Source organism: Electrophorus electricus, chromosome 15 (genome assembly GCF_041902795.1).
Source record: "Electrophorus electricus isolate QZ-2024a chromosome 15, ASM4190279v1, whole genome shotgun sequence".
NCBI lineage: Eukaryota > Metazoa > Chordata > Actinopteri > Gymnotiformes > Gymnotidae > Electrophorus > Electrophorus electricus.
This window is the reverse complement of record NC_137511.1, coordinates 26,456,282-26,478,759: the sequence shown is the minus strand read 5'-3', so window position 1 is coordinate 26,478,759 and position 22,478 is coordinate 26,456,282. Positions and strand designations below refer to the sequence as shown.

Below are 22,478 nucleotides of genomic sequence, written 5' to 3'. Positions count from 1 at the left end.
AAAACTTCAGGAGGCGTATCTGCTCCTCACACAGAAGAATGGAACCAGAAGCTTTAAGATTGAGCACTCCTGTGGTGGCAGACAAACTAGCTACATGGCTTGAACTCCTGGACTGGTCACGCACTGTGCTCCACGGAGCTGAAGTCAGCCTAGTCCAGCAGCACAAGCCGAGTTTTCCATCCATGCTCTGACCTTCCTCCCTCGCAGGGCCAGGTGAGAGCACCACAGATCCCAGGAGAGTGAGGAAGAACTAATCTGGGCATGTGATGTGTGCCATATTTGCAGATGGAGAGACCAAGCATGCAGACGTCTCCCACAGTGGTGTCTGCAGACGTCTCCCACAGTGGTGTCTCCCGATGTCTCCCACAGTGCTGTCTGCAGGTTAGTCCTCATCGTGACGAGCTTCCCTCCAAATCCCTGGATGTCCCTGACCTCTGACCTGTGTCCTACTGAGTGTTTCCTAGCTCTCACTGCTAGAAGGTTGCTATCTTCACTTATGTGCTGGATTCGCTGGGTCCTGTGCCAGCATTCACAACTCTCATTCTTGTGCAGTACAGGGTAAGAGTGCTGGGATTAGTCACGGCTGCGTGGACACACTCACTTGGCGGAGAGTTTCAGACGCTTCACTTTGTCCACAGCCCGTTCGTCTGCAACTCCGACGTGGCAACCCAAAGCCAGCAGAGTCCTGCCAGAGGGACATGGTGAGTGAGTGAGTGAGTGAGTGAGTGTGTGTGTGTGTGTGTGTGTGTGTGTGTGTGTGTGTGTGTGTCACAGCTCACCAACATGACATCCAGACACTGTGTGTCTCAGTGCTGAGCAAATGTGCAATTCCGTGTAGCATTAGTTGAAGCTGGCTAATGCATGTCCACAAGGACATACCAAAAACCCGGAACTGTGAATTGCCCACAATTAGTTTGTGTTGTTCTTGATAATAATAATATGAATTAAACAACAAAATGAAACAAGTGTCACTCAAACTAAATCAAAGGATTTTTTTCATAAAAAAGTAGAGTAAAGTACACAGATGATATTTTGAAGTGTAACAGGTAACCAGAAAAGGATCCGGTGGGGACAATATAATGCAAGGAATACTGGTGATGACCTGAGATGCTTACAGTGTGATGGAGTAGTGAGAGTGTGATGTAGTGAGAGTGTGAGAGTGTGAGAGTAGAGGCCGAGTCCCTGAGCAGTCGTCCGCTTCATTACTACATGCTACTTTTAATTAAGAAAAGAGCTAAGAGACAGCAGAACACCACAGGAAATAAGACACACACACCCACACCCCTACCAAACACACACACCCACGCACACACACACTCACCTACACACACACACACACACACACCCACGCACACCTACACCCCTACCAAACACACACCCACACACGCACACCCACCTCTACCAAACACACACCCACCCACACACACACACTCACCTACACACACACCCACCCACACGCACACCTACACCCCTACCAAACACATACCCACACACGCACACCCACCCCTACCAAACACACACACCCACACACACGCACCCACCCTCACCCCTACCAAACACACACACACACACACACGCACACCGACACACACCCACACACCCTCACCCCTACCAACACACACACCCACGCACCCACACACACCCACACCCTCACGCACACCCTCACACCTACCAAACACACACACCCACACACCCCTCACGCACACCCTCACACCTACCAAACACCCACACCCACACACGCACCCACACCCACCCTCACCCCTACCAAACACACACCCACACACGCGCACCAACACACACCCACCCTCACCCCTACCAAACACACCCACACGCACAACCTCACCCCTACCAAACACACACACCCAACACACACACACACACCTTATTACATTATTTAAACACAGAAACACACATGCATACATCGCGGGTGTAGAGGTAGCATGTATAATATATGTGTGTGTGTCTGAGTTTAGAGAGATTGCATGTGTAATATTTGTATGTTTGTGTGCAGACATAGCATGTATAACATTATTGTGTGTTTGTGAGTGTAAAGTACCTTTAACATCAGTGTGTCTGTGTGTTGAGACAGCATATACAACATTGGTGTTTGTGTGTGTCTGCGTGTGTGGAGGGATTATGAATAACAATGTGTGTGTGTGTGTGTGTGTAGAGATAACGTATAATACATTTGTGTTTGTAGAAGCAGCATGTATAACATTTGTGTGTGTGTGGGTATATGTGCACGTGTATGTGTGTGTCTGTGTGTGTGTTTGTGCATGTGTGAAGAGTCTGCATGTATAACATTAATGTGTGTGTGTGTCTATGTGTCTTACTTCAGAGTCTCCAGGGACATCTGGAGGTTGTAGTTGCGTTCCTGTTCTGGCAGTTTGGAGAACTCCACCAGGCAGGGATGCTGTCTCTTACTGTCGTCCCTGACCTGTACGGCCAATAGCAGAGTAGCAGGGCTAGTACTCAAGCTTAGGAATTTCACACTCTTAACTCACCCCAGACTTGCTGATTCAACACAAGTGAGTAATTTTACTGTAGTGAACCAAATCAACACAGATCATGGATGATGCTGTCCTGCTGTCTGTGTGATACAGGTCAGCACTCAGACTTCAACATCGCCATGGTAAACATGTCTAAACATCTCTTAAGATGCACGATGGCAGGATAAAATCAAGAGGAGAGGAGGAGGAGAGGAGTCACTAAATAAAATCATGTTGGAAAGATTTCAATTTCTCCTTCCACAGTAGTGGCATTCCCTTTGGTCCAACACCTGACCCTCTTCATTAGAAAACATGAGGAGTGTCACCGCAACAAACACACACTAAACCCAAACTAAATGCACTAAACCAAAACTAAACAGACTAAACCCAAACTAAACATGCACTAAACCCAAAGTAAAAACACGCACTAAACCCAAACTAAACATGCACTTAACCCAAACTAAACAGACTAAACCCAAACTAAACGTACCAAACACACACTAAACCCAATCTAAACATGCACTTAACCCAAACTCAATACACTAAACTCAAACTAAATGCACACTACAACCAAACTAAACACACACTAAACCCAATCTAAACATGCACTTAACCCAAACTCAATACACTAAACTCAAACTAAATGCACACTACACCCAAACTAAACACACACTAAACCCAATCTAAACATGCACTTAACCTAAACTCAATACACTACACCCAAACTAAACGCACTAAACTCAAACTAAACTGACTAAACCCAAACTAAACCAACTAAACTCAAACTAAACACACACTAAACCCAAACAAAACACACTGAACACAGATTAAACACAAACTGAACACATTAAACATACACTAAACACGCATTAAACACATACTAAACACATTCTAAACGTACTTACCACAAACTAAACAAACTAAACATACTCAAACCAAACTAAACACACAATAAATGCACACTAAACCCAAACAATTTGTACATGAAAAATACACTATATGTACACTAAACATACACTAAACACACACTCAACCCAAACTAAACACATAATAAACACATACTAAACTAGATTTGTGAATATGTTGGTGTGTGAGAGAGAGAGAGAGGGACAGACAGTCTTGTCTTTAATCAGCTATAACAGAGCAATAGCTCACACAGGCAAACACAAAGCCTCTTCTTAGACTCTATGTCTAATCCTGCAACTCAGCAAGAGGTCAATCCAAATCTGTTCCTATATTCAGTGTGCTTGTTTTTTTTGTTTATCATCATCTGCTTGGGTAAGGTAGGCTCTGAGTTTACTTACTTTGCCTTAGATTCTGTTAAATTCAAATTTCACTTCTTGACTGAACAGAGTTGCTTGTTTGCTGTTCGCTGTAATTAATAACTGCAGGTGTAGTTTCAGCTTGGCCTTAGGTGTGAATTGGGGGTGGACACAGCACTTACTGAACTGTTAAATTTAGCAACACCTGTAGAAGGCTTTCATTGTGCTTTTCTTCATTTTTCAATCATATTTCAATGATTTTTTTTCACACGTTCTCAAACATCATCGAATCTGAAATGTGTCTCGCAATTCCTGTCTACAAATCCCCAGATCTCCTAGATACTACCGTCATAGACGTCGCAATCTCAGCAACCTCACTCACTCCCGATGCTCGGCACCATCGCATATCCTGGTGGCCGGAGGGCTCTGGAAATGCCAATCTTCTGTCCAGAAGGCTGACTTCATCTCAGCATTAGCATCCCTCCACTTCCTACACTTCCTGGCTCTGACAGAAACATGGATCACCCCTGAGATCTCGGCGACTCCGGCTGCCCTGTCCTCTGCCTTTCCATCCACACATTCTCCGAGGTGTCTCGGCAAGCGTTTGCTGCAGTCACCCAAGGTTCCTTCTCAGCTCCTGCAGTCTTTTGAATTTCACGCAGTCGCATTCACCTCCCTCCACCTCCTCCACCATCACTGTCTCTCCTTCTCTCTCTCCCTTCCTTCTCTTTCCATCCAGTCCTCTCCAACATGGTCCTCCTCCCTCCATCACAATCTGCACTCCATGACTCCCTCTTCTTTTACTTCTACTATTGTGTCCACCCTTCCTCACCCTGACTCTCTGTCTTCTCTCTCTTTGGATACAGTTACTAATACTTTCATTTCTACACTCTCCTCATCAATGAATCTTCTGTGCCCTCTCTCCTCTAGACCTGCTGAGTCCTCCCCACCTGCCCCCTGACTAACAGAAACACTTCGCTGCCACAGGAGAGAACTAAGGACTGCAGAGAGGTGGTGGAGGAAATCTCACGTAGATTCAGACCTCAGCTCATACAAGGCTCTCCTTTCTAAGTTCTCACTGGAAGTAACATCTGCAAAGTCATCCTACTATAGAGAGAAGTTTGAATCATCATCATCTGATCCACGCAAGCTCTTCACTATTTTTCTTCTCTCCTCAATCCACCCCCTCCTTCCTCATCTCTTACTCCGGATGATTTCATCACCTTCTTTGAGGAGAAGGTTGCAGCAATCCACCAGTCCTTTTCCTCTGTTCCCAGCCCTCCAACCAACGTGCATTCCCCAACATCCAACTCTCTCACTTCTTTCCTCTCTCTACAGATGAAATTATTCAACTCTTGACTTCCAGCAATCCGACTACATGTCCGCTGGATCCAATTCCTTCCGCTCTGTTCCAGACAATCGTAAGAGATCTGCTTCCTTTCATCTCTGTCATCATCAGCAACTCCTTATCTTCTGGATACGTGCCTACTGCATTCAAAACCGCCAGGATACGTGCCTACTGCATTCAAAAACTGGTACCAATCCTCAAGAAGGCCACACTTGACAGCTCCAGCGTTAGCAACTACAGACTGGTATCACTTCTCTCTTTCCTCTCAAAAGCCCTTGAACAAGCAGTTTTATAAGCAATTGTCTCTTTTTCTCACCCAGAACCAGCTGCATGATCCCAATCAGTCTGGCTACAAACCGGCACATTCTACAGAAACGGCCCTCATAGCGGTGACTGAGAAACTTCATGCCGCTAAAGCTGCCAAACAGTCATCTGTTTTGATTCTTCTAGACCTTTCATCAGCCTTTGACACAGTGAACCACAACATTCTTCTCTCTGTTCTCTCCAGGCTTGGTGTGACTGGATCTGCTTGGAGATGGTTTCAGTCCTATCTGGAGGGATGATCCTATCAGGTGACATGGAGAAGATCCACATCCAATCCATGTAGACTCTCCACCGGTATACTTGACTGACATCGCGTCATGGATGACAGCCCACCGCTTGAAGCTCAACCCCAGTAAAACGGGTTCGTAGCCTGGACATAACTTTGGACAACCAGTTGTCATTCTTAACTCATGTTTTAAATCTAACATACGAAGCTGCCCAGGTGCTTGTGCAGTCAGTGATCTCAAAGCTCGACTACTGCAACTCGCTACTCGCTGCTCTTCCTCCAAGGGCCATCAAACCTCTACAACTTGTCCAGAATGCAGCAGCACGACTGGTCTTCAATCTTCGAAGTTCACACACGTTACTCCACTGCTGCGCTTCCTTCATTGGCTCCCAGTAGCTGCGTGCATCAGATTTAAAACCTTCATGCTTGCCTACAAAGCCAAAAATGGACCCACCCCTCCATACATGATATGAGTGGATACATACAAGTACAACTCAGCTTCAACTCTCATGGAGAGAGAGGCATCAAGACCGTTCTCTGTCCCGGCTCCTAGACGGTGGAACAAACTTCACATTTACAGCATTTATCTGACAATCATGACTGAACACAACTTGAGTAATTGAGGGTTGAGGGTTGTGTTCAGGGACCCAACAGTGGAAACCTGCCAGTGGTGGGACTTGAACTGGCAACCTTCTGATTAGTCAAGTACCTTCACCACTGACCCACCACTGCTGGCTGGCCACATAGTCCCCTGCAGTCATTAAACACCAACTGAAACCACATCTATTTGTGGAATATTTAAAAGACCACTAATCCTGCTCCTATGTTGACTACTTATTGTCTGCCCAATCGCGTAAACGTAAAAACGTAAACTCAGACTTCAAACTGTGGTTTTATTCTGACCAGTGCCCTTCCCTCAAACCCCATCCTCAGATTAAGATAAAAGAACCAGTTAAAAATTGCTTGTAGCTCTTAAACCCAGTAATCCTGCAGAATATCTGGACAATAGCTGGTAAGAATCTTAACAGCTAAGACTCTTCACGGACTCCAGAAAAATCTGATCGTGTCAAGTAGGCTCTGAAATGGAGCAGAAGACTGTGTTAACCCCTTTGTGGTGTGTTGTGGTGGTGTGTTGTGTTGTTTTATCAATCTCTTTATGGCACTTCAGTGCCGAGCCAATAAACCGAACAGGTTGAATTAATCCATGTGAGCATTTGCTGCAACACCATTCCATCATGTATTGCTGTAATGTTTTAGCAACAAATACAGTTATAGATAATTTATTAATCCACGGAGATTTAGTCATCAGATTACATCCTTTAAACCCATCAGAATTATGCAGACCCCATTTCTGTCTCTGACTTCATATGTCAAATAAAGATCTTTTTTATATGCCAACTTGTTTAGGGTTAGTTATCGACTTCCAGGTCAGGTGTTTTTAACCAGCTCATCAGCTCATTATGGAGGCTTTCATGGGCTGAGTCAGGTGTGTGCAGAGCTGAGGGGTCCCGGGTTTGGATCCCTGCTCCACTGCAGAACTGACCGCTCCGTACATCCAACCCAGCTCAATCTTGTTCATGACCCACAGCTCATGGATGTTCTCCGCCAGCTTCTCTCGGATCCGCTCCAGGTGCGGTGGCAGCACAATCTACAACCCAGAAGCAAAAATAAGACTTATTACAATACAATATTTAAAACCCAGTCAATGCATTACAATATTTAAAACACAGTAAACACGGTAATTTCGCCAAGCACATTTCTCTCTTAGTGACTAAAGTCAAGCCCAGATCCCACAGCCCAGAACAGAACTGTCTGTGGTCCAAAACTGGGCTACATCATCACATTCATGTGCAGCTGACTGGTATTAGTAGGGGATCATGTAACCAAAAGCAGTAGTATAGGAGTGTGTACCTGAAGACAGCGTAGGAGTGTGTACCTGAAGACAGCATAGGAGTGTGTACCTGACGACAGCGTAGGAGTGTGTACCTGACGACAGCGTAGGAGTGTGTACCTGACGACAGCGTAGGAGTGTGTACCTGACGACAGCGTAGGAGTGTGTACCTGACGACAGCGTAGGAGTGTGTACCTGACGACAGCGTAGGAGTGTGTACCTGAAGACAGTGTAGGAGTGTGTACCTGAAGACAGTACAGGAGTGTGTACCTGAAGACAGTACAGGAGTGTGTACCTGAAGACAGTACAGGAGTGTGTACCTGAAGACACTGTAGGAGTGTGTACCTGAAGACACTGTAGGAGTGTGTACCTGACGACTGTGTAGGAGTGTGTACCTGAAAACACTGTAGGAGTGTGTACCTGAAGACAGTGTAGGAGTGTGTACCTGAAGACAGTGTAGGAGTGTGTACCTGAAGACAGTGTAGGAGTGTGTACCTGAAGACAGTGTAGGAGTGTGTACCTGAAGACAGTGTAGGAGTGTGTACCTGATGACAGTGTAGGAGTGTGTACCTGAAGACAGTGTAGGAGTGTGTACCTGCTGACACTGTAGGAGTGTGTACCTGATGACAGCGTAGGAGTGTGTACCTGAAGACAGTGTAGGAGTGTGTACCTGACTGGTGTCCACAGGTGTAGGAGTGAAGGCAGCCTGAGAGAGCGTGACAGTTGGCCCCAGCAGGTCCCGCGTCCTGCCATGGTCATGCTTATACTCCTGACTGTGCTCAACTCGCAACTTCTCCCGTGGCAACACCGCCTCAAAACACGGGACATATCCTGCAGGTGGCAGGAACTTAAACTCTCCGTGACGACTGCCCAACAGGAAACGCACTCTAAAGGACAGGAAACACAAAGACATATCTGCATGGTTTTTCTTTCAAATGTAGTCATACTGCAAATCTAAGGGACCTGATTCAGGCTGTACAAACACTGCCCTGAGACAATCCAGCACATAACAGCAGGATGCAAGATGCTAGCAGGCAGAGCGCACATGGAACGCCATAAACAAGAGGCTGGAATATTATACAGAAACATCTGTGCTGAGTATAGGCTGGACAGTCCAAGGTCTAAGTGGGACACACCACTAAAGGTGGTGGAGAATGACTGCGCTAAGATCCTGTGGGACGTCCAGATACAGACAGACAAGATGGTAAAGGCTAACCAACCGTACATAGCAGTGATGGACAAACAGCAGAAGAAGGTCAGTGATAGATGTTGCGATGTTGCGATAACAACATCAGGAACAAGGAACACGAGAAGCTCGAGAAATACCGACGGGCTGAGAGACGAGCTGGAAAAGATGTGGAGGATGAAGGCAACTGTGGTTGCTGTGGTAACCAGAGAACTAGGGGCTGTGACCCCCAAACTGGGAGAATGGCTCCCAGGAGCAACATCTGTGATCTCCATCCAGAAGAGTTCAGTCCTGGGATCAACTAAGATACTACACAGCACACTCCTGTGCCCAGACTTCAGAAAAAGGACCCGGTCACTGTGGCACCTTCCTTGACTTCCTGACTGCCAGGTGAAGAGAGGAAGTCGTGTAGCATGGGCCCAGAATTCCTCCGCATGATGCAGACTGTGGTGTGAAGGTCAGTGTGGTTTCACAGGCTAATTCAGGCCAGCGGCTAATACACGGTAAACGATAAAAGAAGAAACAAGTCAGGTTTGCTTTACAAAATGCTGAGCCAGAGAGAGGCCATTTTTCACATTATCAGACTGGCCCAACAAGCTCCTTTTCCTTATGACCTCTGTCTCCTAGCTCAGGAGAGATGGATGTTTCTCTGTCTCCTAGCTCAGGAGGCATGGGCGTTTGTCTCTCTCCTAGCTCAGGAGACATGGGTGTTTCTCTGTCTCCTAGCTCAGGAGAGATGAACGTTTCTCTGTCTCCTAGGTCAGGAGAGATGAACGTTTCTCTGTCTCCTAGGTCAGGAGAGATGGACATTTCTCTGTCTCCTAGGTCAGGAGAGATGGACGTTTCTCTGTCTCCTAGCTCAGGAGAGATGGACGTTTGTCTGTCTCCTAGCTAAGGAGACATGGGTGTTTCTCTGTCTCCTAGCTCAGAGAGATGGACGTTTCTCTCATGTCTGCAACACAGATCAGTGCACCATAATTACAATCGATAGCAAAACAATTCTTCTGGCACTGCTAGGAACTCTGGGTAATCGCATTATGACACACGGTAAAGCCAATCAAGGCAGCCAGTCCATCAGCAAGGTCCACTGGAGCTTGTAAGGCAGAAATATGCAAGAATGTGACATCACAATAAGGATAACTAAACTATACAGCAACGTAAAGTTTATAAAGCTGCATTTTCCTTACTGCCCGTTTCATCTACTTGAATATTAAAGGAGATATTCATGGCTATTGAGCTGTGATAGGACCCTTATTGCAGCTCTAATGTGTCATGTAGCCCTCCTAGCTGTGGGAGCAGAGCTCACTTGATGCCAGCGGAGAAGCTGACCACAGGGAAGAAGAGGCCATCAGAGTTGAAGTTCTCGAACATGCCCTGGACAGGCTGCCCATTGATACGGAAGGAGATACTGGGAGCGCTGAGGTCCAGGCAGCAGCTCACCACATCATCCGCACTCAGGAGATGCTGCCTGGGGGAACTGACCGTCCGGGAGATGCAGCCTGGAGATCAGCGAGCGCCCACACACACACACACACACACACACACACACACACACACACACACACACACGAACAGGACAGACAAGCAGCTCAAACTAGTGTAAAAACTATCTGTGATTTTACCTGTTACCCGACTACTAACGACCGCTACACTATTGACCCACTTACGTAAACGCTGTCCTTCACAGGCGGAGTTGGCCGTTACCTGACCACAGGTGGAGCCCGTCAAAGCCGTAGGAGTAGAGGTCATCTCCGACGCCGTTGGCGCCCCAACCTTCCCCTCCACCTGCGTAAGGTGCGTAGCCAGGCGTCGAGGCCCAGCCCACTCTCAGGTGTGTGGCCTCGGCCGTCACAAACGGCTCCACGTGGTCCACCATCAGCTCGTAGTACCACTTCTTATACTGGGCCGAACCTTCACTTACGCCCAAAAAGATGTTTGGCCTCATGCTGCCAGACACAGGAGAAAAGCAGATTTATTTAAAAAATAATAATACAAATTTTTTAAAAATTACGTCCTGTCACATTCTGGTACGGTACCGTGTGTTATTCTGTGTGTGTCTCTAACCCTCACCTAACCCTAACCCTCACCCTAAGCCAACCCCAACCCTCACCCTCACCTAACCCTCACCCAACCCCAACCCTCACCCAACCCCAACCCTCACCTTAACCCAACCCCAACCCTCACCCTAACCCAACCCCATCCCTCACCCTAACCCAACCCTCACCTTAACCCAACCCCAACCCTCACCCTAACCCAACCCCATCCCTCACCCTAACCCAACCCTCACCCTCACCCTAACCCAACCCCATCCCTCACCCAACCCCATCCCTCACCCAACCCCATCCCTAACCCAACCCTCACCCTCACCCTAACCCAACCACAACCCTCACCCTAACCCAACCCTCACCCTCACCTAACCCTCACCCAACCCCAACCCTCACCTTAACCCAACCCCAACCCTCACCCAACCCCATCCCTCACCCTAACCCAACCCTCACCTTAACCCAACCCCAACCCTCACCCTAACCCAACCCTCACCCTCACCCAACCCCATCCCTCACCCAACCCCATCCCTCACCCAACCCCATCCCTCACCCAACCCCAACCCTCACCTAACCCTAACCCTCACCCTAACCCAACCACAACCCTCACCCTAACCCAACCACAACCCTCACCCTAACCCAACCACAACCCTCACCCTAACCCAACCCTCACCCTCACCTAACCCTCACCCAACCCCAACCCTCACCCAACCCTCACCTTAACCCAACCCCAACCCTCACCCTAACCCAACCCCATCCCTCACCCTAACCCAACCCCATCCCTCACCCTAACCCAACCCTCACCCTAACCCAACCCTCACCCTCACCTTAACCCAACCCTCACCCTAACCCAACCCCATCCCTCACCCAACCCCATCCCTCACCCAACCCCAACCCTCACCTAACCCTAACCCTCACCCTAAGCTAACCCTAACCCTCACCCTCACCTAACAACCCTCACCCTAACCCAACCACAACCCTCACCCTAACCCAACCACAACCCTCACCCTAACCCAACCACAACCCTCACCCTCACCTAACCCTCACCCAACCCCATCCCTCACCCAACCCTAACCCTCACCTAACCCTAACCCTCACCCTAAGCTAACCCTAACCCTCACCCTCACCTAACCACAATCCTCACCCTAACCCAACCACAACCCTCACCCAACCCTCACCCTCACCCTAGAGCTGGAGCAGAGGGACTTGGACTGACCTCTCTTCACTCATGCATGAAAATGATGAAAAATAATAATTATGAAATTAATTATTAAAAATGATCGATCCTCAGATCTGCGTGTTCTTTTTAGCTCACTACTCACTGGCTTGGAGGCCTTACTGGGATAACTATGCAGGCTGCTGACTTCTGATTTTTAACCAATTAAATTATTTTTAAATGATTCAACACATTCTTTCTTTGTATTACTGCAGTTTTGTTTTCAGCTTTGTGTCTTCGTCCCGTGGCTACTCGCGACCATAGCCTGTTCTAGGAGTCGCAACTGTGGATTTGACTTTGATCAATTTTGCACATCTCAGCATGCATATCCTGGGTCCTCATCCCCCTCACTACGCATCATAGAGACACACCACTCTAAACACAGCAGCGTGTGTGTGTGTGAGTGTGTGTGAGAGTGTGTGTGTGTGTGTATGTGTGTGTGTGTGAGTGTGTGTGTGTGAGAGTGTGTGTGTGTGTGTGTATGAGTGTGTGAATGTGTGTGAGAGTGTGTGTGTGTATGTGTGTGTGAGTGTGTGTGAGAGTGTGTGTATGTGTGTGTGTGTGAGTGTGTGTATGTGTGTGAGTGTGTGAATGTGTGTGAGAGTGTGTGTGTGTATGTGTGTGTGAGTGTGAGTGAGTGTGTGAATGTGTGTGTATGTGTGTGTGAGTGTGTGAATGTGTGTGTATGTGTGTGTGTGTGTGTGAGTGAGTGTGTGAATGTGTGTGTATGTGTGTGTGAGTGTGTGAATGTGTGTGTATGTGTGTGTGTGTGTGAGTGAGTGTGTGAATGTGTGTGTATGTGTGTGTGAGTGTGTGAGTGAGTGTGTGTATGTGTGTGTGTGTGTGTGAGAGTGTGTGTGTGAGAGTGTGTGTGTGAGAGTGTGTGTGTATGTGTGTGAGAGTGTGTGTGTGTGAATGTGTGTATGTGTGTGTGTGTGAGTGTGTGTGTGTGTGTGTGTGTGTGTGTGTGTGTGTGTGTGAGTGTCTGCACTGTTATTTTATTTGAAAAATACTCTTATGATATCTTGGACTTTGCTGCCATGAGGTCGCCGACACGTCACACATAGTGGACGGGTGCACCCACCTGCTGACGTAGTTGACCAGGCGCGTCTGCAGAAGGAGGTCTCGGCCAGGCAGCAGGTTATCACAGATCAGGTGCTGGTTGGAGCGCACTGCTACGCCATGACACACACACAGAGAACACAGCACGTCCAGCACCTGAAGGAGAACACACACATGTTGGTTACAGGTCAGTTGTAATAAACACACAGGTAGAACTGCAGACACAGGCACACAAAACCACACATTTGTCCATTTGCATTTAGCTGACGCTTTTATCCAGTGACTTACAATTGTGACTGAACACAACTTGAGTAATTGAGGGTTAATGGTTGTGTTCAGGGACCCAACAGTGGAAACCTGGCAGTGGTGGGACTTGAACTGGTAACCTTCTGGTTACTGGTCCAGTACCTTCACCACTGAGACACCACTACTTCAGTTAGTACATACACCGAAGACATTCTGGTGAGTTCCTCTAGTGAATCAAATGCTAGAGGAGTCACCATATAGCAGCATTTGATCCTTTATTTCCTGTAAACAACCCCACAAGCTGAACAGACTCTCCTGATCTGCTCCGATAAAGTGCACAGAATCTAGACCAAACTGCTGAACTCAAGGCGTTGGGATGTGTCGAGACCCTCTGTCTGACAAACCACGTTATTGGACATGAAATATGCGCGCGCACACACACACACACACACACACAGAATGAGAACATAAAACAAGATTAAAACTACCGTAAAAATGCAAGCAGTTCAAGAAACTGTGATTATGTCACACACACATGCACACCCGTCATACTCAGACACACCGAGCCACATACACACGCCTGACCTTACGGTTGCGTCCGTGTTTGTCCAGCAGGGAGATGATAGACCTGATGTGTGCCTCTTTGATTATGTTCAGAGCTTCAGGGCTCTCCACTAGCACACAGTGCACGACCTCCAAGATCCCTGCAGCGTGGAGAGACCACACGTAACCATTAGAGTGCTTAACTCCCTCCCTCCCTCTGTGTGTTTTCTGCTGTAAGCATTCTGACTCACCACCGTTTCACCCCTTCAGCTATTTCTGCCACCCAGCTGATTCAATTAAAATACATACTAGCCTCAGTCACTCACATATGCTCACACACACACACACACACACACACACATCTGCTTAACTCTCCTATGCCGGGATTGCTCTCAGCCACGCCGCATTAGTGTAATAAGGCTACAGTAAGACACCGACACATTCCTGGAGCAAGCGTGTATACACATGTATACACGCGTATATGGCCCTCACATCTATAAGCCTTTAAACCTGTAGCCTATTGTCCTTAGCCTAGCAACCAGAACTCCACTGCTACTCACACAGCTCTGCTCACATAGCTCTAAATAGCTGGACTCAATGCACAACTCCATACAGTATTACCAGCACATCACTTCATACAGCCCTCATTAGTATAGAGATTTAATTAGCACATCTCTGTACAGCATTAATCAGTACAGCTCTAATTAGCACACAGCTCTACACGGCATTAAGTAGCACACAGCTCTATACAGCTCCAATTAGCACACAGCATTAATTAGCACACAGCTCTATACAGCTCTAATTAGCACACAGCATTAATTAGCACACAGCTCTATACAGCTCTAATTAGCACACAGCATTAATTAGCACACAGCTCTATACAGCTCTAATTAGAACACAACATTAATTAGCACACAGCTCTATACAGCTCTAATTAGAACACAGCATTAATTAGCAAACAGCTCTATACAGCTCTAATTAGCACACAGCTCTAATTAGCAGACAGATCTTTATATCTCTAATCAGTGGATGGCTCTATACAGCTCTGTATAACTCTGTACAGCTCCAAGTAATACACAGCTCTGTGAAGCTCTAGAAAACACACATATGTACACAGTTACAGAACCTTGTTCAGAAGTAATCCCAAAACATCAGTACATTACACATTAAAACATTCATAATTCATTCATATTACATCATCCATGCCATATCTTTATCATACATAATTTAAATACATCATTCATTCCATAATGACCATGAATAACCACATCTGACAAATGTTACAACTCCTCAGGGAAATAAGAAATAATCTGAGCCGGGCTGAGCCAGACCAGGTTGGAATTTAGAAAGAACAGACTATAGTTTGACAGGACAGATTATACGTGGATAGGCGAGACTATCCCAGACTATATGTGGATAGGCGAGACAGTCTCAGACTATTCTTATGCGGTTCTAGCTTCTTCAGCGCAGTGCTGTAATGATGTCTCTCTGTGTGAGGACATTTCATAACACCAATGGTTTTCAAAGCCAATCTGCTCGCAAACGTCACGCCCGGTGCAGTACGCCTAGGAGTCATCGCACGATAGCCCACCATCTCACAAAAGTGATTTAGCTGTCGACTTAAAGCATCCTTAATAACAGGTTATAGTCCAAAAACAGCCTTCACTGAGCGCGAGAATGACAGCTGCAGTACGATGCTGTAAATGACAACACAATTAAAGAGCACTTACTAAACGAGACAAATATATGCGCAAATATTACATCTTATTTTACGAGTGTCTGAATAGGTTTAATTAAGGTTTTTTTTTTTTTTAAGAGAGATGAGTTTTCAGTCAGCGTCTGAAAGCAGTGAGGGATTCACAAGTTCTCTCTGATTACATCATTTCCTCTCTGAGCCCTGTCATGTTTTTCATGTTTCATATGTTTCTCTCTCTCACTAACTATCTCACACACACACACACACACACACACACACACACACACACACACACACACCTGGAACCCCAGGAACAGCTTTTAAAGGCTTATCACCTGGCAACACCATGACTGGAAAACCAGTCTGTATACAACCGTCACAACAACCACACCACCACACCCACTAAACTGGAACACATTTACAGAGTGCTCTGCCAGTAAGCAGCACGTGAGCAACGATCCAGGAAACTGTTAGGGAATTTTTCGCTGGAACTCATCTCAAAACTCCTGTGCGTTGTTGGGATGTGTCCACGGAGACCAACCTGTCTGTTTCTTTAGAGACAATTCAATTTGCATGCTTGTCGTGACCCGTCTGCGCGTGCAGACTCAGACAACGTTGTCTGCCCTACTTTATCAGTTTACGGCGATCTAACGTTGATTTGTTGCTGATGTCTCCGTCTCTGGACTGAGGGGCCATTCACAGACGATATGGACGGGATGATATTTGGGTTATTTTCGTAAAAATTGATCCAGAGGCTACAGCTGAAAATAAGCGATGCTGGATAAATTATGACAGAATGAGGACGGGCTCTGCTCACTCTCCCAGCTCACTCTCCCAGCACACTCTCCCAGCCCTGATCACTCTCCCAGCTCTGCTCACTCTCCCAGCTCTGCTCACTCTCCCAGCCCTGCTCACTCTCCCAGCTCTGCTCACTCTCCCAGCCCTGCTCACTCTCCCAGCTCTGCTCACTCTCCCAGCTCACTCTTCCAACCCTGATCACTCTCCCAGCTCTGCTCACTCTCCCAGCCCTGCTCACTCTCCCAGCTCTGCTCACTCTCCCAGCCCACTCTCCCAGCTCACTCTCCCAGCCCTGCTCACTCTCCCAGCCCTGCTCACTCTCCCAGCTCTGCTCACTCTCCCAGCTCTGCTCACTCTCCCAGCCCTGCACACTCTCCCAGCCCTGCTCACTCTGCCTGCACACGGCTCCGATTCACGACGTACCTGACGATGCTTCCAGTCTCTCCAGACGACTGATCAGCCAATCCAGCGATCCGGAAAACTGAGCGCAGTTCTTCCTGTTGCCCCTGATCAGCGCAGCTGGAGACCGCAGGAGAGAAAGAGAGAGAGAGAGAAAGAGAGAGAGAGTGATTGATCAGTAATAGATGAGTGAACAGGCAAAACCAGGTCTGCCGTCACTGGACAGACTGACAGAGTCTCCGTTACTGGACGTGCTGTCAGTCTCCGTCACTGGACAGACTGACAGTCTCCGTTACTGGACGTGCTGTCAGTCTCCGTCACTGGACAGACTGACAGTCTCCGTTACTGGACGTGCTGTCAGTCTCCGTCACTGGACAGACTGACAGTCTCCGTCACTGGACGTGCTGTCAGTCTCCGTCACTGGACGTGCTGTCAGTCTCCGTCACTGGACAGACTGACAGTCTCCGTCACTGGACAGACTGACAGTCTCCGTCACTGGACGTGCTGTCAGTCTCCGTCACTGGACGTGCTGTCAGTCTCCGTTACTGGACGTGCTGTCAGTCTCCGTCACTGGACGTGTTTGTGTGTGTCTGCCTGTGTGTGTGTTTGTGTGTGTCTGCCTGTGTGTGTGTTTGTGCGTGTCTGCCTGTGTGTGTGTTTGTGCGTGTCTGCCTGTGTGTGTGTTTGTGCGTTTCTGCCTGTGTGTGTGTTTGTGTGCGTTTCTGCCTGTGTGTGTGTTTGTGTGCGTTTCTGCCTGTGTGTGTGTTTGTGTGCGTTTCTGCCTGTGTGTTTGTGTGCATTTCTGCCTGTGTGTTTGTGTGCATTTCTGCCTGTGTGTTTGTGTGCATTTCTGCCTGTGTGTTTGTGTGCATTTCTGCCTGTGTGTTTGTGTGTGTTTGCCTGTGTTTGTGTGTGTGTTTGCCTGTGTGTTTGTGTGCCTGTCTGCCTGTGTGTTTGTGTGTCTGTCTGCCTGTGTGTTTGTGTGTGTGTCTGTCTGTCTGTTTGTGTGTGTGTCTGTCTGTCTGCCTGTGTTTGTGTCTGTCTGTTTGTGTCTGTCTGCCTGTGTGTGTGTGTCTGTGTGTGTGTGTCTGTGCGTTTCTGCCTGTGTGTGTGTGCGCGCGTCTGCCTGTGTGTGTGCGCGCGCGCCTGCCTGTGTGTGTGTGCGCGCGCGCGCGTCTGCCTGTGTGTTTGTGCGCGCGTCTGCCTGTGTGTGCGCGCGCGCGTCTGCCTGTGTGTGTGTGTGTGTGTGTCTGCCTGTGTGTGTGTGTGTGTGTGTCTGCCTGTGTGTGTGTGTGTGTGTCTGTGTGTGTGTGTGTCTGTGTGTGTGTCTGCCTGTGTGTGTGTGTGTGTGTGTGTCTGCCTGTGTGTGTGTGTCTGCCTGTGTGTGTGTGTTTGTGTGTGTGTCTGCCTGTGTTTGTGTGTGTGTCTGTCTGTCTGTCTGTGTGTGTCTGCCTGAGTGCTTGTTTGTGTCTGTCTGCCTGTGTGTGTGTGTCTGTGCGTGTGTGTCTGTGCGTTTCTGCCTGTGTGTGTGTGTGTGTCTGCCTGTGTGTGTGTGTGTGTGTCTGCCTGTGTGTGTGTGTGTGTGTGTGTGTCTGCCTGTGTGTGTGTGTGTGTGTGTGTGTCTGCCTGTGTGTGTGTGTGTGTGTGTCTGTGTGTGTGTGTGTGTCTGCCTGTGTGTGTGTGTCTGCCTGTGTGTGTGTGTTTGTGTGTGTCTGCCTGTGTGTGTGTTTGTGTGTGTGTTTGTGTGCGTTTCTGCCTGTGTGTTTGTGTGCGTTTCTGCCTGTGTGTTTGTGTGCGTTTCTGCCTGTGTGTTTGTGTGCGTTTCTGCCTGTGTGTTTGTGCGCGTCTGCCTGTGTGTGTCTGCCTGTGTTTGTGTGTGTGTCTGCCTGTGTGTGTGTGTGTGTGTGTCTGCCTGTGTGTTTGTGTGTGTCTGCCTGTGTGTTTGTGTGTGTCTGCCTGTGTGTTTGTGTGTGTGTCTGTCTGTCTGCCTGTGTGTGTCTGCCTGTGTGTTTGTGTGTGTGTCTGTCTGCCTGTGTGTTTGTGTGTGTGTCTGTCTGTCTGTCTGTTTGTGTGTGTGTCTGTCTGTGTGTGTGTGTCTGTGTGTGTGTGTCTGTGCGTTTCTGCCTGTGTGTTTGTGTGTGTCTGCCTGTGTGTGTGTGTGTCTGCCTGTGTGTGTGTCTGCCTGTGTGTGTGTGTGTGTGTGTGTGTGTCTGCGTGTGTGTGTGTGTGTGTGTGTGTGTCTGCGTGTGTCTGCCTGTGTGTGTGTGTCTGCGTGTGTCTGCCTGTGTGTGTGTGTCTGCCTGTGTGTGTGTTTGTGTGTGTCTGCCTGTGTGTGTGTTTGTGTGTGTCTGCCTGTGTGTGTGTTTGTGTGCGTTTCTGCCTGTGTGTGTGTTTGTGTGCGTTTCTGCCTGTGTGTTTGTGTGCGTTTCTGCCTGTGTGTTTGTGTGCGTTTCTGCCTGTGTGTTTGTGTGCGTTTCTGCCTGTGTGTGCGTGTGTCTGCCTGTGTGTGCGCGTGTGTCTGCCTGTGTGTGCGCGTGTGTCTGCCTGTGTGTGTGTTTGTGTGTGTCTGCCTGTGTGTGTCTGCCTGTGTGTGTGTTTGTGTGTGTCTGCCTGTGTGTGTGTTTGTGTGTGTCTGCCTGTGTGTGTGTTTGTGTGTGTCTGCCTGTGTGTGTGTTTGTGTGTGTCTGCCTGTGTGTGTGTTTGTGTGTGTCTGCCTGTGTGTGTGTTTGTGTGTCTGCCTGTGTGTGTGTTTGTGTGTGTCTGCCTGTGTGTGTGTTTGTGTGCGTTTCTGCCTGTGTGTGTGTTTGTGTGCGTTTCTGCCTGTGTGTTTGTGTGCGTTTCTGCCTGTGTGTTTGTGTGCGTTTCTGCCTGTGTGTTTGTGTGCGTTTCTGCCTGTGTGTTTGTGTGCGTTTCTGCCTGTGTGTTTGTGTGCGCGTCTGCCTGTGTGTTTGTGTGCGTTTCTGCCTGTGTGTGTGTTTGTGTGCGTTTCTGCCTGTGTGTTTGTGTGCGTTTCTGCCTGTGTGTTTGTGTGCGTTTCTGCCTGTGTGTTTGTGTGCGCGTCTGCCTGTGTGTTTGTGTGCGCGTCTGCCTGTGTGTTTGTGTGCGCGTCTGCCTGTGTTTGTGCGCGTCTGCCTGTGTGTTTGTGCGCGTCTGCCTGTGTTTGTGTGTGTGTTTGCCTGTGTGTTTGTGTGTGTGTCTGCCTGTGTGTGTCTGCCTGTGTGTTTGCGTGTGTCTGCCTGTGTGTTTGCTTGTGCGTGTCTGCCTGTGTGTGTGTTTGTGCGTGTCTGCCTGTGTGTGTTTGTGTGCGTTTCTGCCTGTGTGTGTGTTTGTGTGCATTTCTGCCTGTGTGTGTGTTTGTGTGCATTTCTGCCTGTGTGTTTGTGTGCATTTCTGCCTGTGTGTTTGTGTGTGTGTTTGCCTGTGTTTGTGTGTGTGTTTGCCTGTGTTTGTGTGTGTGTCTGCCTGTGTGTTTGTGTGTGTGTCTGCCTGTGTGTTTGTGTGTGTGTCTGTCTGTGTGTTTGTGTGTGTGTCTGTCTGTGTGTTTGTGTGTGTGTCTGCCTGTGTGTTTGTGTGTGTGTCTGCCTGTGTGTTTGTGTGTGTGTCTGTCTGTGTGTTTGTGTGTGTGTCTGTCTGTGTGTTTGTGTGTGTGTCTGTCTGTCTGCCTGTGTTTGTGTCTGTCTGTTTGTGTGTGTCTGCCTGAGTGCTTGTTTGTGTCTGTCTGCCTGTGTGTGTGTGTCTGTGCGTGTGTGTCTGTGCGTTTCTGCCTGTGTGTGTGTGTGTGTCTGCCTGTGTGTGTGTGTGTGTCTGCCTGTGTGTGTATGTGTGTGTCTGCCTGTGTGTGTGTGTCTGCCTGTGTGTGTGTGTGTGTGTGTGCCTGTGTGTGTGTGTGTCTGCCTGTGTGTGTGTGTGTGTGTCTGCCTGTGTGTGTGTGTTTGTGTGTGTCTGCCTGTGTGTGTGTGTGTGTCTGCCTGTGTGTTTGTGTGCGTTTCTGCCTGTGTGTTTGTGTGCGTTTCTGCCTGTGTGTTTGTGTGCGTTTCTGCCTGTGTGTTTGTGTGCGTTTCTGCCTGTGTGTTTGTGTGCGTTTCTGTCTGTGTGTTTGTGTGTGTGTCTGTCTGTGTGTTTGTGTGTGTGTCTGCCTGTGTGTTTGTGTTTGTCTGCCTGTCTGTTTGTGTTTGTCTGCCTGTGTGTTTGTGTTTGTCTGCCTGTGTTTGTGTGTGTCTGCCTGTGTGTTTGTGTGTGTGTCTGCCTGTGTGTTTGTGTGTGTGTCTGCCTGTGTGTTTGTGTGTGTGTCTGCCTGTGTTTGTGTGTGTGTCTGTCTGTCTGTCTGTTTGTGTGTGTCTGCCTGAGTGCTTGTTTGTGTCTGTCTGCCTGTGTGTGTGTGTCTGTGCGTGTGTGTCTGTGCGTTTCTGCCTGTGTGTGTGTGTGTGTCTGCCTGTGTGTGTGTGTGTGTCTGCCTGTGTGTGTGTGTGTGTGTCTGCCTGTGTGTGTGTGTCTGCCTGTGTGTGTGTGTGTGTGTGCCTGTGTGTGTGTGTGTCTGCCTGTGTGTGTGTGTGTGTGTGTCTGCCTGTGTGTGTGTTTGTGTGTGTCTGCCTGTGTGTGTGTGTGTGTCTGCCTGTGTGTTTGTGTGCGTTTCTGCCTGTGTGTTTGTGTGCGTTTCTGCCTGTGTGTTTGTGTGCGTTTCTGCCTGTGTGTTTGTGTGCGTTTCTGCCTGTGTGTTTGTGTGCGTTTCTGCCTGTGTGTTTGTGCGCGTCTGCCTGTGTGTGTCTGCCTGTGTTTGTGTGTGTGTCTGCCTGTGTGTGTGTGTGTGTCTGCCTGTGTGTTTGTGTCTGCCTGTGTGTTTGTGTGTCTGCGCCTGTGTGTTTGTGTGTGTCTGTCTGTCTGCCTGTGTGTGTCTGCCTGTGTGTTTGTGTGTGTGTCTGTCTGTCTGTCTGTTTGTGTGTGTGTCTGTCTGTCTGTCTGTTTGTGTGTGTGTCTGTCTGTCTGTGTCTGCCTGTGTGTGTGTGTCTGTGTGTGTGTGTCTGTGCGTTTCTGCCTGTGTGTTTGTGTGTGTCTGCCTGTGTGTGTGTGTCTGCCTGTGTGTGTGTGTGTGTCTGCCTGTGTGTGTGTGTGTGTCTGCCTGTGTGTGTGTGTGTGTGTGTGTCTGCGTGTGTCTGCCTGTGTGTGTGTGTCTGCGTGTGTCTGCCTGTGTGTGTGTGTCTGCGTGTGTCTGCCTGTGTGTGTGTGTCTGCCTGTGTGTGTGTTTGTGTGTGTCTGCCTGTGTGTGTGTTTGTGTGTGTCTGCCTGTGTGTGTGTTTGTGTGTGTCTGCCTGTGTGTGTGTTTGTGTGCGTTTCTGCCTGTGTGTGTGTTTGTGTGCGTTTCTGCCTGTGTGTGTGTTTGTGTGCGTTTCTGCCTGTGTGTGTGTTTGTGTGCGTTTCTGCCTGTGTGTTTGTGTGCGTTTCTGCCTGTGTGTTTGTGTGCGTTTCTGCCTGTGTGTTTGTGCGCGTCTGCCTGTGTTTGTGTGTGTGTTTGCCTGTGTGTTTGTGTGTGTGTCTGCCTGTGTGTCTGCCTGTGTGTGTCTGCCTGTGTGTTTGCGTGTGTCTGCCTGTGTGTGTGTTTGCGCGTGTCTGCCTGTGTGTGTGTTTGCGCGTGTCTGCCTGTGTGTGTGTTTGCGCGTGTCTGCCTGTGTGTGTGTTTGTGCGTGTCTGCCTGTGTGTGTGTTTGTGCGTGTCTGCCTGTGTGTGTGTTTGTGCGTTTCTGCCTGTGTGTGTGT

General features: G+C 48.5%; 1 protein-coding gene across 8 annotated transcripts in view; it reads right to left on the bottom strand.

The window, feature by feature from the left end:
- ryr2a (ryanodine receptor 2a (cardiac)) overlaps positions 1 to 22,478 on the bottom strand; it is a 191,129-nt gene that overhangs the window by 94,193 nt on the left and 74,458 nt on the right. For 7 of the 8 annotated variants that reach the window (XR_014117195.1, XR_014117196.1, XM_035533858.2 and 4 more), the window contains 9 exons: positions 16,753 to 16,848; positions 13,878 to 13,996; positions 13,069 to 13,202; positions 10,431 to 10,672; positions 10,033 to 10,225; positions 8,211 to 8,427; positions 7,193 to 7,297; positions 2,334 to 2,437; positions 602 to 685 (listed from right to left, as the gene is read on the bottom strand). Coding sequence is in view for 6 of the 8 variants with exons in the window: in XM_035533858.2 (XP_035389751.2) it covers positions 602 to 685; positions 2,334 to 2,437; positions 7,193 to 7,297; positions 8,211 to 8,427; positions 10,033 to 10,225; positions 10,431 to 10,672; positions 13,069 to 13,202; positions 13,878 to 13,996; positions 16,753 to 16,848 (1,294 nt within the window). In the remaining 2 variants the exon portion in view is untranslated. Of the gene's footprint in view, positions 1 to 601; positions 686 to 2,333; positions 2,438 to 7,192; positions 7,298 to 8,210; positions 8,428 to 10,032; positions 10,226 to 10,393; positions 10,673 to 13,068; positions 13,203 to 13,877; positions 13,997 to 16,752; positions 16,849 to 22,478 lie in introns of those variants that run through there. The other variant, XM_081697662.1, reaches the window with a different exon arrangement.